Source organism: Thalia democratica, chromosome 4, assembly GCF_965202585.1.
Source record: "Thalia democratica chromosome 4, ktThaDemo2.hap1.1, whole genome shotgun sequence".
Classification (NCBI taxonomy): Eukaryota; Metazoa; Chordata; class Thaliacea; order Salpida; family Salpidae; genus Thalia; species Thalia democratica.
The window spans coordinates 46983741-46999651 of NC_139168.1; the positions used below are offsets into that span (position 1 = coordinate 46983741).

General features: G+C 24.2%; 1 protein-coding gene across 1 annotated transcript; it reads right to left on the bottom strand.

The window, feature by feature from the left end:
• Positions 1-2797: 2797 nt before the first annotated feature.
• On the bottom strand, positions 2798-15139 carry LOC145833756 (activin receptor type-2B-like). The gene is made up of 13 exons (XM_082940928.1): positions 15087-15139; positions 14848-14966; positions 14572-14729; positions 13636-13781; positions 13254-13414; positions 12442-12627; positions 11599-11745; positions 11384-11499; positions 8993-9152; positions 6325-6463; positions 5619-5752; positions 4219-4434; positions 2798-3491 (listed from the first exon to the last, which is right to left on the bottom strand). The coding sequence occupies exons 1-13, from the start codon at positions 15109-15111 to the stop codon at positions 3423-3425; spliced, it is 1776 nt and encodes a 591-aa protein (XP_082797054.1). The 5' UTR covers positions 15112-15139; the 3' UTR covers positions 2798-3422.
• Positions 15140-15911: the final 772 nt, after the last annotated feature.

Here is a 15911-nt window from a genome sequence, read left to right on the forward strand (position 1 = left end):
AAAGAGAGAAAGATAACTTTATAAACTTTCAAGACAGTTTAACTGTTGACATATAAGCAATGCATTCTTTTTTCATTTGGACATATAAGAATATTGTCTCGCAATACATGTTCAGCTCGTAAAACATAAAGTTATTATAATAAGAATGTGTAACAGTATTTACACAGGAATCGTGGTTGAAATTATGTAACAAAATAGTAATTATTAGAATTATTTCTTAAAACAACAAAGGGAAAACAGTTATAATTTTGAAGTAATTTTAATCTAAAGGGTACTTCTATGTTAAAAAACCAATATCTACTAACAGTTTTAAATGAAGTTGTAAAAAGTACAACAACATACAAACTGAAGCAAATTTTTCAATCTGTAAGGATAATTTACACTTTTCTTAAAATAAAATGTATTAAAACTATTATTTTCTTAAACTACCTAAAACAAAAAAATCGAACTGTTGTTTTAGTTTACCAAAAATGAAAGTTTTTAAAATGATTTTTTTTAAAGACCCTTAATATTGTACAACTAAACTTAAAAGAATATAAAACAACATCAATGTCCTGAACAAGACTGTTAAAATGTATCCAAGTAGTGTGAGACTAGATAACCGAAAGGTTTTTTCGTGAACCAGGTCCCAGGACTAAATATTTTGAGCGCTTTTATTTGTCGTTCAATAAACAATATATTGTAAAAAATCCTAAATTGTACTTTTGTGCGTTTATTTACTTGATTTTGTTTTTTTGAAATAAGTAAAAGTCATCTTTAAAAAATTGAAATAAAGTTTAAAAGGAAATCTTTTAGGACTTTTTGAAATATTTTTTTACTTATAATTTTTTAATAAGTGTTAAATTAAAAAAAATAAATTTTTTCCAGGTTCAGCTTGTTTCAATTTTAACAATTTATACTGAAAAATTAAAGTTTGTTTATGTAAACTGAAATATAGTTTTAGATTTGTTTGATTTTTATTTAAGTTGATGAATTTTAAGTTAGACTTAAATTCTTTAAATATAGTTTTGTTTTAGTTTCACTAAATTAACCTGTGCAAAATTTTCACTTGTGCAAAAGTGGCGACTAGTGGTAAATTGACGACTTTTACAAAAATACCGTCATGTAAAATAGGATACTCGTTCAAAAGTTACGTTTCGATAAATAAATGAAGCCCGTGCAAAAGTGAAGATTAATTTTAGTGGAAATGATAGGGTGGGATTTGATCAATTGGGAATTGATTAGGGTGAGAATTTTACTTTTAAGATGTTTTTTATACTGTATTTTATTGCTAGTTTATTGAACGACAAATAAAAGCGCTCAAAATGTTTGGTCCTATTTATTTAAAATTTACTTTTTTTTTTGGTTTAAAAATACCTCTTTGACTTTTATTTAAAAAGTTTATCTTTCTAAAAACAAATTACACACTTTTTTAATCAAATAAAAATGCGTTGGTTAAAAGAAGTAACGAAAATTAATTTTAGATATGATTCTATAATTTAACAAACTCATTGATTAAAACAAACTATTACAATTTTAAGTAAAAATAACTCAGAAAAACAAAGTCAATCTGTAGTAGTATAACCAAAATATTTTCCAACAAAGAAAGTTTTAATTTAAATCTAATTTGTTAATTTAAAATTTGACACGTGTCATTTAGTCGTGTGCTAGATAAAAAACAGCTAGTTTTATTAATGTTGCTGAGTTTAAAATCAGTTATCAAAATAATAAATACTTAATTGTCCAATAACACTTATATCATAAAAAAAATGTTTTGCAATTTTCCTAACAATGTAAAACCTAAAACCCACAGTGGACACGCAACAAGATTTGTTTTTAGACAATCAGTGACTAGAAAGTCATGAATTTAGCGCATTTAGAGCTTCACACCAAACTAAAAAAAAAAACTTTAAAAAAAGTTTCAGGTACCTTGCGAACAAGCACATAATGTATTTTAAAAACTAGGTTAAAAAGCTTTTTATTAAGTTTTAAAAGAATTCTGCGTAAATCAACAACATATATATTTACTGTTTTTATCAGTTTTGACCGATGTATTGTACCCTTAAGAAATTATTTTCAAATGTTTCATTGTAAAACTTGAATTTAAAAGCAACAAGTACAAAAATATTGCTCACAACTTGAAAAAATCTTAATATTAAATATAATTTATATAATCTTAATTAAAAAATATTTACAAAATAGTATAAATACTCGGTTTAATAATAAGTCAAGAATTACTTTGTTTTCTATTTATTAGTAAGTACGTTTTTTTTTTAAATTTAGGTAGTTATTAAGCATTTAACAAATTAAAACGTTTAAATTTTTTACTTGTGATTATTTAGATTTTAGAAAATGAGTAATAATAGTTTTAACATGTTTTCTTATCAAAGAAGGCTAAAAGTTATCTTAATTTGAATCACACATAAACATTCTGTTAAGTAAAAAAATAGCCCTTTTAAAAATTTAAGCAAAAATAAGCTTAGTTGAGTTAATTTACTTCAAATTTTAAACATATACATGGTGAGTTGGATTACATCTTTTGAAAGAATTGTCAACACTTTCTTTTTATAAATCATGTCATTTATTAAACTTTTAAAATGTAAACATTTACTAATAAAATATAAGTTTTATTGTGTAAAAGTTAAATTTATTAAAAAACTAAATGAAAAAAAGCAGTAATTTAGAAGAGTTTAAGTCGGTAAATTTTGTTCATTTAAAATGTACAGAAAACATAATTTAAATGACAAAAAAAAACATAATTAGTTTTACAGCTGTATGTGTATATAAAAACAACTAAAAAAATTATTACGCTGTGCAATTTTTTATTCCAAAATATTAACTAATTAGATTTTAGTAAAAATTAAATTGTATATCTTTTTATTTTAAATAAAATGTTTTTTTTTTTTAAAATCAAAAATTATCGTCCAATCAACTTTTCAAAAAAAAGTGTTTTTTACCATGCATTAATGATGTAAGGTACATCAAAACTGTATAAAAACATGCAAATAAAATGATTTTTTTTGTATTATTTGAAAACATTGAGTAGATAAATATAGCTATTGTTAAAATAAAAAATCTATAAAAAGATAATAGACAAATATAGCTCATGGTAAAAATTACGGTTGTGAAGAACAAATAGTTATGGTTTTTAATTGTATTAATGCAAAATATTAAAATTGATACTTAATTCAAAAAAAAATAAGAAAAAAGATGTAGGTATAAAGGTTTAAAACTGTGATTTCAAGTTTTGATTATTTGATGCATCAACTTGATTTAAAACTAAAAAGCAAGAAAACTAGTACGACGTTTAGAGCTGCTTCTTATACTCTGCGAACAACTTTCTTTATAACAAATTTCTTCCCAACACAATTGTTATAAGGCAGCATTTGAACTCACTGGAGCGTGAAGCCAGCCATTGAGACGCCACATTCAAATTGATTTGTTCAAATGAGTTTCTGCTGCTCCTCACAACACCCTTGCTGCCGTCCGCTCTTTTTGAAATTGACCAAATTCTGCAAAAAAAAATCTTTAAGCTTGTTCTATGGTATATCGATTTTAATTGGTTTAAAAAATTGTAAAATATTTAAAATTAAGGATTTAATAGTTTCTGTAAAATATTTATTGTCGAAATTTTCAGCTCTTTGCCTCTAATTTAAACTTAAAGCGGAAACCACTTTTATCAACTTAGTATTTAAGCACAGAAACAAATAAAAACAAATACTAGGTATTTTATATATAAAATGCTGTATTATTTATGAAAACAAAAAACTTCTATAACTTTAAAACTATTTACATAACTTTTCTATTCGTTGTTTATAAATATGATAGCAAAGCTTATCTGTTTTATCAAAAAAAAGTAAGTTTGTTTAAAAAACATAACTTACAGTAAAGCATTTTGTAAAGTTTTTACAAAAATAACTATTTCAGCACTTTATTTTATTTATAAGGTTTAAAACATTAAACTATCATGGTTACTAACAAATACATGTACTTAAAAACAAATTCAAAAATAATAAAGCACCAATTAATGGTTACGTTAAACACAGCTAATGTAGAAAAGATTATGTAAGGTATAATTATTTTTTAAGCTTATTTTCGATGAACAATCAAGCTACTAACTAGTTAAAACTAAAACTAACCATCATTTAAACAATTTATCAAAAGTAGATTATAACAGTTGAGCTGATACTAAGAAAGTATCAATGTGTGATTAAATTCATTATTAAAAACAAAAACTACTTGAAATGCAACATCAATGACGTGTTGGGATGACGTATTGACTGATGATTGAATTATGAGATCATCGTTTTCACTACTGTTGTTGTCCTGACAACCATTCACCTGACACCTCACCAGCAACTGCCTGAACCTCTCCTCAACACAGCCACTTGCTAACCTTGCTTCCGCATCATTATCCCAACACTCATTTATGGTTTCTACCCAATCAGCTATTATCTGTTTTAACAAGTATAAATGAATGAATATAAAACTCAATTTTACGCTGATAAAAAAAAACGGTACTTGTGATATTATTTAGTTGTTAATCAAAATTGTAACATACAGTTTACCAGATTCAGCTAACAACAGGGAAAAAAAAACGTTTATAATATATTTTAAACTGATTTTAGATAGCCTTAATTTTAATCAAGAAAAAGCTTTAAACTAAAAAAAAATGCCTTAAGAACCAAAGTTTTCAGACTTTAAGTTGCAACTTTTCGATATATTTTTCCACATGCTATTAATCGATTGAAAAAATATGTTCAAAAAAAAAACCTATAGGGTATATTTGACAAGTTTAAAAACAGAAAACTTCACTTTTTATAGTTGTAACCTGAAATTTAAATAGAACTTTAATCCTTTTAACTAAAGTATTATAGTTAAAATATTATTTAAATGATACTTTTTGAAAACAAAAAAAACAGTTTGAGTGACCAAAAATTAGCCTGAGTTTATGGAAAAATTTAAAAAAAGTAGCAAAATCACAGAAAGTTAAAATATTTATATAAGCTTGTACACTTAAAAAAAAGTAATAACAAAGGACATTATATCAAGAAAAAAGTACACCATGTTAGGAATGAAGTTCGTATTAAAATTGTAAAAATTAGCTTGATTGAGGAAAATAATTTATGCTAGCCTGAGTTTTCCAAACTAGCTTGAGTTGGACTGAAAAATAAAAAAATCAAACTTTAATGCTGTTAAATTTAATTTTGGAATCTAAATGGTGTTAAGTTTAGGTTATAAAGCATACAAACTTTTGTTCGTAAAAAAACATAAATATCTAATTTTTTTATAAATAATACTATTCTACTATGTATTTACAAGATATTAAAACACAAAAACAGTTCAAACATATTTTAAAAATTAATTCATTTTATAATTTCATTAAAACTTAGTTTTAAAACATTTTTTAATGAAAAATAATGTGCAGTATACTTTTAAAAAGCAGTTACTTAAAAAACTATGAAACTTTTGGCTCTTTTAGTATTAACAAAACTGTTTAAACAATTTTCTTGATGAAAATTAGGCTATTCGAAAACATATTTTGAATGAAATATTGACTTAAAAAAAATTTAGTTAGTGGTCCACGGTGATACAATAAAGAGAAGTACAAAAGCAATATTATCAAACAAATAACTTACATTGTTAGTGAGCCATATGTTTTTTATTTGAGGACGTTGTTTCTGATCACAGACAAATTCGGTTAAAGATGAATTATTAGGTTGAGCTCCGAATTCTAATTCATAAGGCATCAAGTATTTTTGTGTTGCTCCACCTAGTTTAAAATACTACTGTTACTTTACTTATATACTAACTGTTTACAATTTTTATTCTGTTATATATACAAAAAATAGTAAATATAAAATAATAACATAAAATCTAAACTCTGTTACTTGCAACAATAAATAATAAGTAAATTAAAATTTTGATGTTAGGCTAGGCTAGAAAATTTACAACTTATGGAAATTAAATTTTATAGCAAGTGACTATGAAACTAATGCTAAGAATAAATTTAAAGCAGTTTTATTTTAAAGAAAAGTAAATGCTTAATTTTATAAAAATGTTTAAACAAATTATAGAAAACTTAAGTAAATATAATTGTACTAAAAATAGCTTACTTTAAGGCAGGATAACAAAAACTATTAAGAGTTATAAATACAATATTATATTAATTATTAAAAAAAAAACTTAAATACTACAAACTTTTATTTTTTGTAACAAGTCAAGAAAAAATAAAAGGTTAAAGCAGTAATAATTGTCAGTTATAAAAATACATTATTTTTATAAATAATTGTACAAATACAAACAGTATGATAAAAATTTTTCATTTTATAACTAAAGTAGTACCTGGAACATCGTGGCATCTAGTGAGTACTTCCCATGCAACAAGTGCATACGCGTATATGTCGATTCGAAGAAATGCATCTCTCTGAAAATTTATGGCTCCTTCTAAAACTTCAGGTGACATGTACCTCCGTGTTCCTACCTATTGCATATCAAATGTTTTAGCTTAGAAATGTAAGACAGAACAAATTATTGAGATTAAGCTGAAATAAGAGTATAGTAAAATTTTAAGTTGCTTCATACAGTTATTAAAAACACTCGAATTATTAAACATAACGTCAGTGTTCGCACTGGATTAAATACTTATATACATCATTGTTAGGTTTTTCACATTTATACTTAAAAACGAAAAGCACAAGTTTACACATGAAATAAATATTTTACAATTAAGCATAAGTGTTTTTATGAAATAAATACTTAATAAAAAAAAAGATTTTAAATACACTATAACGGTAACAAATTGACAAGATAAGTTCATAATTTTATAAAAAAAAAGCTTTACAGCACGATATTTTTTCTATGTTTTATAAAAAATCACGTTACATCAGTTTTTGAGTAATAATACGTGCAGATGTTATAGTAATTGAGTTTTCTACTCAATTTTTATAATTTCAAGTTTTTAAATAAGCTTATTCTGCTTTTAAAAAAAAATTCAACTCAATACTTTTTTATATACCTACAATACCTACGAAAGGATTACTAAACATTTAACTTCGTTTTGTAAGAACTTTTATAAACCTGCACAACAGAATTACATAAGAATTTAAACCTGAATTAAAAAAAATCAATTTATATTCAACATATACTCAGCAAAAAATTCAATTAAAAAACTCTGAGTTAAAAAAAAAGTTTGACAACACAATAAATGTTCTAGTATGTAAAACATAAAATAAATAAAGTTAAATTGTTAAGTAGTTATTTTGTTTATAAAGTATGTTGTGTTTTTTTTTAATATTGTTTATTAAGTATTAGCAAACTTCGTTTAATTTAATGTTTTAAGGCATCTTAACCTTATTCAAAAACATCCAACTTAAAACTAACAAAATTATTATTATTATTATTAATTAAAGAAAATCATAAAAAACATTAGATTTAAAAAAATACTCGCTATGAATATGATTATTAGGAAAAGTAGCAGAAAAGTTGTAAAAATTGCACAAAATAAACAAGTCATCGTTAATCTGTGCTTCAATTACATTATTTCGAATAAGACTTAATACCGTCTATAAAAAACACAACTACTCTAAGAACTGCATCATAAATACATGTAAAAAAGTCAAGTGCAGCAAGATATTGTTAAACTTTTAATTTTTAAGTTCTTTTTTGAAATCTATAAATAAACTAGAGTTTTGGTTAATATGTAAACATTATTTGGTAGTAGTATGCATACTTTTGAAATATCATCAAAACATACTTCTAAGTTTAACATAAAAAAATAACTTACAATTTTAAACTTTTTAACTATTTCTAGTGGGAGTTTAATATAATATTTTATCAATAAACTATGAAAATAAAAGAAAAAGTTAAAACAAATATTTTTAGGTAGGACTTATTAAACTAAAAAAAACTCTTAAATAAACTCCATTAAGTTTAAAGGGAAAAGTAATTAACAATTTTTAAAATACAAAAATAATACTTCCTAATTTAAATTTTTGAACGAAAAATAAACCTACAGCTTTAGTATAGTAGTCTGCCGTGTAAGTTTGTACCAGAACTCAAGGTCAAAAATTTAATGAACCGTTGGAGGTTTTAAATAAAATTTAAAAACTTTAATTTAAATTTAAAATTTTTAAATTAGGCTTTAAAATAATGTACTATAGGCCTATTTATTGAACCCTAATTTTTTTTAAAGAGCAAAGCTTAATTTCTATAATTTGAGTTTTTGTTAATACAGCTGTTGTAAATTATGTGTTTTTATTTCAGATCAGTTGTTTACAGGGTTGCCACTGGGTTTTGAGAAATTTTTCCAGGTTCTTAATAAAAGTACACGTTTTTGGGTTTATTTTTAGTTTCAAGTTAACTATAAGGTTTAAAACTGTGTTCAGTAGCATAACTTTCCGTATAATTTAAAATTATACAGAAAGTGAAGTTGAATTGCAAATTAGTGTACTAAGAAGAGTAGTTTTTACAGTTATTTAAGATAGAAAATGAAGGCTATACTTTGTTTCAATTAGGCAATACAGAAGTCATATTGGCCTAATTAAATTAAGTTTACTAACACAAATTAAGCTTCATAACGTAATTGATTTTAGTTCGTAGGTTTATTTTTGTATTTGTTTCCAAAATAACATAGTCATGAAAAATTGATAAAAATACTTGAAAAAACTCACTTTAATATTATATCTAATCAAACTTATTAAAAACATAAACATATCCAGGTGCATTAAAACTAATCTTAAAAGAAGTTAAGTATTAAAAAACTAGGTTATATTAAATAACTAATTTTTTACATTTCTATAATTTAGATTATACTTATTTTTTTTAGTAAGTATAAACGTTTAAAAAGATGAATTACAATAAACTGTCATTATTTTACTTTAAAACTACTAATTAATGAAAAAAAAACAAAGTTCATAAGATTCCTCTAACAAAAAGATTTTGAAAAATTATAGCCAAAAATCGTTCATCTTAAAACTAAATATTATACTTAAGTCCGTTATATATTAAAAACCTGGCCATGACTTTCTCCAGTTGATTCTCCTGAAACAAACTTCATGGCAAGCCCAAAATCTGCAATACAAGCGGTCATATCCGATTTAACTAAAACATTTTTACTTTTGAAGTCTCTGTGTGCTATAGATGGCTTTGCTCCGTGTAATCCATGCATCTCGCTGACAAATTAAATTGTTTAATGGAGAAAATGTCATATATTTACTAAAAATAAATAAAATAACGAAGTATGATTTATTTGATAAAATAACTAATAATTGAAATCATAAACTGATTTTCTACGTAGAATTATTTTTGAAAATGTTCATATAGAAATGCTTCTAAAAAAGCAATTCATACCTCGTAATCAATATAAACAGTCAATGTAAAAAAGCTATAAACTTGAAATTATTGTTGTGTAATAAATTTTAAAATGTTTGAGCAATATAGGAGTTTGTAAAAAATATTTTAAACAATTTTTCAATAAACTTAGGTAAAAATATAATTAAACAACAGACAGGGTTGCCAAATAATTTTGACAAACTTTTACCAGGTTTTAAAAATTTCTACCAGATTTAAAAAAATATACGTTTTAGGGTCTATCTTTAGTTTAAAATTAAGTTTAAGGTAAAAAACTGTGTTAAATAGTATAACGACATTGAAAAGATATCTTAAAGCTTCTATAAAAGTATTTTCTAATAAAAAAATTGACAAACTTTTTTAATCTATAGATTTTATACGAATGGACTTTTTGTGTCAAATGAAGATCTTTTTTGGTAGACAGAGATACTACTAGACAAGAACTAGACAGAGTTATCAATCGTTGGTGAGGAGATTGCTCGAACCACCAACAGAGCCGAAGCTGTGCAACTGCAAAAACAGAAAGCAATGTCCAGTCATGAACAAATATAAATCCGAAAAAGTAATCTACGAAGCAATTGTCTCATCTGAGAAAAATGAAAAAATGTCAAATATTTGGATCCATCCAAAGACCTTTCAAAAACAGATTATACGAACATAGAGCATCATTTCCGAATCCCAACAAGAAGAAGCCCACCAACTGTATACAACTCGCCAACTACATATGTAAATTGTATGAAAAAGAATAAAAATACACAATTGAATGGAAAATACTCAGACAGACCAACAGCAGATTCAAACCAAACTTTATGTGCTCACTATGTAACCTAGAAAGACTGTATATAGCAAACGCCAACCAAAGAAAAATCCTTTATAAGAGAAATAAACTGGTCACGCAATGCCCTCATTACCCTAGGGAATGTTTTTAGTTTATTTTTAATCGCAATAACTTAGTTTATTTTATTCTATTTAATTTAATTGTTCCGTTATATTTATGTTTGTATTGTGTATATATTTTTGTTTTTGAGTTACAACCTTTTCGTAAAAAGATTATTTCTGTTTTCTTAAAATCCCCTATAAATCTTAATATTTACATTTTTTCAAAGCTTAATATATAAAATCTATAGTTAATAGATTACTAAAATTAAACTTACCTATATTTTATTTTAAATTAATACAACTTCTGTAAACAAAATATTAATGGTAACTCAGAATTTAAATTTAATTTTATATGTACTTTTATTTTCTAATTCATTGCTCTGTATACTTTTGTTTTTCAGCTTTTTTAGCGTCTGATGAACTGCTCTGCAGGGAAACAGCGCAATAAAATTTAGACAATAAAATTGTTATAAATGAAAATTTTACTACTTAAAATAAAAAAGTTCTTTAAAATTTAAGGTTATCATTGATTTTGTTCAAAATTACGGCTTTTTTTTTTCAAAATTTCTTAAACTCTAGGTTTTTTTAGCCTAAGTTGTCAAATTCCAGGTTTTTCCATGTTTTTTGGCAAATTTTATCCAGGTTTTTAAAGTTACATGTTTAAGAGTCCATTATTAGTTTAAAAGTAAGTTTAAGGTAAAAAATCATGTTAAATAGTATAATAACATTGAAAAGATATGTTAAAGCTTCTTTAAATGTGATTTTTAATATTTTTTTTTTTGATAATTACAAAAAAATTCAATTCATGCGATAGATTCTTGTGTCAAATCGAAATTTTACTACTTAACTTGTAAAATTTGTTTAAAATTTCAATTTTTTCCAGGTTTTTTTAGTGGTTTTTGTTCATAATTCCAGGTTTTTTAGTAATATTTGTTCAGAATTAAGATTTTTCAAAATTTCACCACTTCCAGGTTTTTTGGCAACCGTGAAACATTATTAATGATATAGCTTTTAATGCATTTACTTTGTAGAACTTGAATTTTATTTAAATTCTACAATTAAAACTTATTTGTAAAAACTATTACAACTTGCTAGAAAACTTTTAAAACTATCAAACTTTTTATTAATTTCTGCAATAAATATGACTCAATAACAGTAAAAAAACAATAGTCACCTATTAGGGCCGACATCTTCGTGCAAAAAAGCCAAACCATTAGCCATACTCTTGAGAAAGTTTAGTGATGTTGGCAGATCCATTGTGTTGCATCGAAGGTAGTCGGTCAGCGAACCCTGTTGAAAAACATTAGCTTTAAATACACTTTTATGAGCTTTTATTTATTTGATTCTCATTTGATAAATTAGTAGTAAAATAATATTCAAGCTATTCACTTTTTCATGAAACTCAGTAATAAGCCACAATTCCTTTTCAACACCTTCATTTCTTGTAGCAGCTGCAATCATCTTAAGTATGTGGGGGTGATTATCAACCAAGTTTGTTCCTAGTATTCCTTGCTCATTCATCCATGAGTCTTTGTCCTAAAATTATTGTAACCAACTATTCATGATGTATTTCAAAACTTTTTATGCATAAATATACTTCATATTAACAACTTTAAAAGCACACTTGCTGAAGTTAAGTCATCCTCATTAAATAAATAACACGGTTCTACTGAGTTTAAAAAAAGTATAAACATTTAAGTAACAGAAAATATAAACAAGCTATGTATAGATATTTGTTTTTTAATTAAAAATACATACGTATAGAAATTATATAATATTTTTTTTTGACACTTGTCAAAGTTCTCTATGCGAATTGCAGATATAAATATATTATATACATAAAAACTACTACTTTTTAATTTGGTTACAGCTGTTTCAACGCTTAAATGCGTATCTTCAGAGCAATTCAAGTTTATTGGCAAATTATAAAAAAAAAACATTATTAAGTATTAAACAAAGTTTAATATACTTGTTTAGTCAATTTAAAAAATACTTTTTGTACAAGTAAAACTGTTCATATATCCAACTTTAATTGGTATTTAAAATATATGTTATTAATGTTAAGGAGCTAAGATCAAAATTTTTAGTTATACTTACATATTTTATTAATGTTAAAATAACAAAATAATAATACAGAAATATAACAAAGTATATAAACACAAATAATTAGTTATAAGATTTAATAAAAAACCTTAGTACAACACAATATCTAAACAGGCACAAAAAAATTACCTGCATTAGGAATATTTTGACAGCAACATCATCTTTTCCGGGTCTATGGGCTCTCCAAACACAACCAAACCTTCCACGAGCCTTTAGCTCAGCAAGTTGTGGAAAATCAAACTGCAGTTTGTTCACGGACAAACGGTCCATGTCAAGCATTGGTGTAGATGAAGTTTCATTAGATTTTGGTGTCTCCTAAACATATAATTAAAAAAACATTCAGAAATTGTTGAAGTAAAAAAATTGCCATTTCATATATACAAACAAGTTAATCAAGTATTGGAAAAAAATATCAACATTAAATTTTTATAAGCAATTTTAATAATAACAAATTCAAACAGTACTCTCTTTTATTATACTAACAAAACAAGGTAACACACTTCAACGGAGCTATGAAATTCAAGAAATACAGTATACTGTATTAGTGTAATAAAAAAGATAGTACTGTTTAAATTTGTTACTAATATATTTCAGTAAACTTGTTTTGCTACAATCTTTATAAGCAAACGCTTAAATTTATATTTTGAATAGTTATAAATAATTTTATTAAGAAAAATTGTACTGTCAAACAATGATCTAAAAGAAGGTAAAATTATTAAAATGTAAGTATGTGAACTGCAACCTAATTTATAACTTTAGGAATAAAACATACAATTATAAAAGTTGTTCTGTCTTAAATATGAAATAAGGATTTACTCATGGCAATACTTAATTACAATGATTCTAAAATATATTTCTTTTTCAACTCAACTTTTCTACACTTCATTAGTTTCACAAACTATAAAAATGAATTTGGATGATTTAAAAAAGATTTAACTCACAATGCTGGAATTTTCCATTCTGTTTAGTATAGAATTCAAACTTTTTCTTCGCATGCATTGAGTAATGATAATAGCAAGGGAAGTTAAAAGGAAAAGAAAGGCTCCAACACATACAGTTAACAAAATTATTTGTTTACTAGACCACGGCTGACGATCTTCATCTGATATTAAAAATTAAGTGAACATTTTGTTAACTTATTGTTTTTAAATCTTTCATAATCTTGTTAAATATATAAGAAGTTGAAAAAAAAAATTGAAAGAAACCACAAGCAAAAAAAAAAAGAATTATTCAAAAAAACTTTTAAAACAAAATAAATTTAAAAATTAATTATTTGATTAATCAAGCATATAAGTTTAAATAGTTAAATAAAGACAAACTCACCTTTATTATCATTAACTATTTTTCTAGGTTCAAGATAAAATTGAATTTCTTCATGAGTAAGAGAATAATTATTGCAATAATCAGAACAACATATACAATGATACAATGTTTTCGATTGAGGATTACTCAACTTGCAAGAATAAGTCCTGTAAAGATTTTTATTTCTACTTAAGACTTGATTTTATTCTATATTTTTTTTTTATACAAATAAGTTAATTGTTGTTAATAAATGCTTAAACAAAACATTTAACTTATATAAGCTTTTAATTTTCAAAAAAAATTCTTTAGTTATATTAGATACTTTAGGTTTTTTGAATAAAAAAAATAAATAAATTAGCATTATCAAATATTAAGTAATAAATAATTACTGTCAAAAGCTAAAAAGAACAAAATATTTAACTAACAACGTAAGCTTTTAACTATAATGACAGATTTATTGTAAAAAAAGTCCTTTTTGTTAACTAAAAAAATTACTTGATATTTGAAACAAAACTATTTTTTAAATAATTTACATATATTAATTAATGGCTATTAAGGTGAATTAGGTTATTAAACTGTCAGACATATAAGGGTACACTTTCTAATTTTTAAACAACTTAAAAAAATCTACAAATCTCTAAAGAATATTGTTCATCCTAAGTCACTTAAATATGTCTTTTGAATAATATTTACCCTAATAAAAATAAACTATTTGCTAAAGTGTTTTTTAATCATTCCTTTAAAAAATATATTTTTTAATCTTTAATCTTGATAATCATTCAAAAACGTTTTTATTTCAACGTGTTTTCTATGCTGTCAATAAAAAATTATATCAATAAATCTATTACAATGATATAATTAAGTAAAGCACTTTTTTTTGATTACATTTAAAAAAAAAAGTATATTTACTTGTCTAAAATTTTAAATTTATAATATCATAACTGATAAATCACTAACTTATTTCCACATGAAGGATCTTCACCATGCCAACAATTTTTGGCTACTGGATAAATCTCAGGGTTAGTCTCATTTATTGATGTGTCATTTTTTTGAAATAAAGTGAAACAAGCATTTTCGCAATAATTAATTGAGCATTCATCGTCATGATTGGGAGACTTTAAAAATTATAAATATTTATTTATTTTACATTACCTAATATGATCTCTTAAAAGATGACTATAATTATTAAAATAATCTTTAGTCAATTTAACAAATCAAACAGTTCTAATTTACCTGACATTTTTTCTGAGAAATTTTTTCAACTCCATGTCCTTCAAATTGTTTATAAGCTTTGCACTTTAACAGTTTTAATTCACCTTGCACAAGCACCAAGCACAACAAAAGAACTGTTCCTAAAAATACTAAAATTTTTATTCAAATATTTAAAAAAAAAAAAAACAGTAATAGTAAAACTCTTTATATTAATAAAGAATTATATGTAATATAAAATTTAAAAAGTAATATGAACTAACCCAATAACAGAACTTTGTTTTTCATTTTAAAACTCAAGTTAGACTTTATAAAAAATACTAAAATTAAAACATTGTATTGATAATTTTATTTCTAATTAAAACTTTGCTGAATCCCATAGATCACTAATTTAAACTTTTAAAATAGTTAATGCTTACACTCGTAATATAACTTTCTTAGTTTGTTTTAAGCTATTATTAGGTTCTAATAAGCAAACTAGGTAATTTTTTTATTAGTTAATATTAGGTTCTTGTAGCCCATAATTAAATGAAATCATATATATAACTTTTGATTTATTAATTAAATATGTTATATAAAAGTTTAGAAAAAAGTTATTTGTAATCAGTTTTGAATAATTTAAAAAATTAACAAACAGATGATTTTAAATGAGAATAAAAAACATAACTTTTAAAGAAACAAAATCTTATTAATATTTCTAAAAAAAAACTAACTTTAGTTTTTCAAAAAACTAAAAGATTTAAACTATCCTGAGTTTTTCTAAAATATTAAACTAGCCGGAACACTGTAAATCTACTAAGAAACATTGTGTTGGCTTTGCTGCCATGAATACATTACTAAAATCTGTGGAAATTGGATTTTATGGCAACAAACATATAACTACCCTTTGTTTACAACAAAAAAAGAAAGAAATGTACAGCTACCCTTACTAGTGTATATGTTTTCATTTCTATATATAATCTGAGTGAAGATTTCAATAGCTATCACTTATTGTCTGTCTGAAATGTACATTTGTGAGATGTTCATGAAGAAATCTAAAGATCCCCGTTAAATATGCATGATACAAATTTAGTTAAGAAATTCTTGTC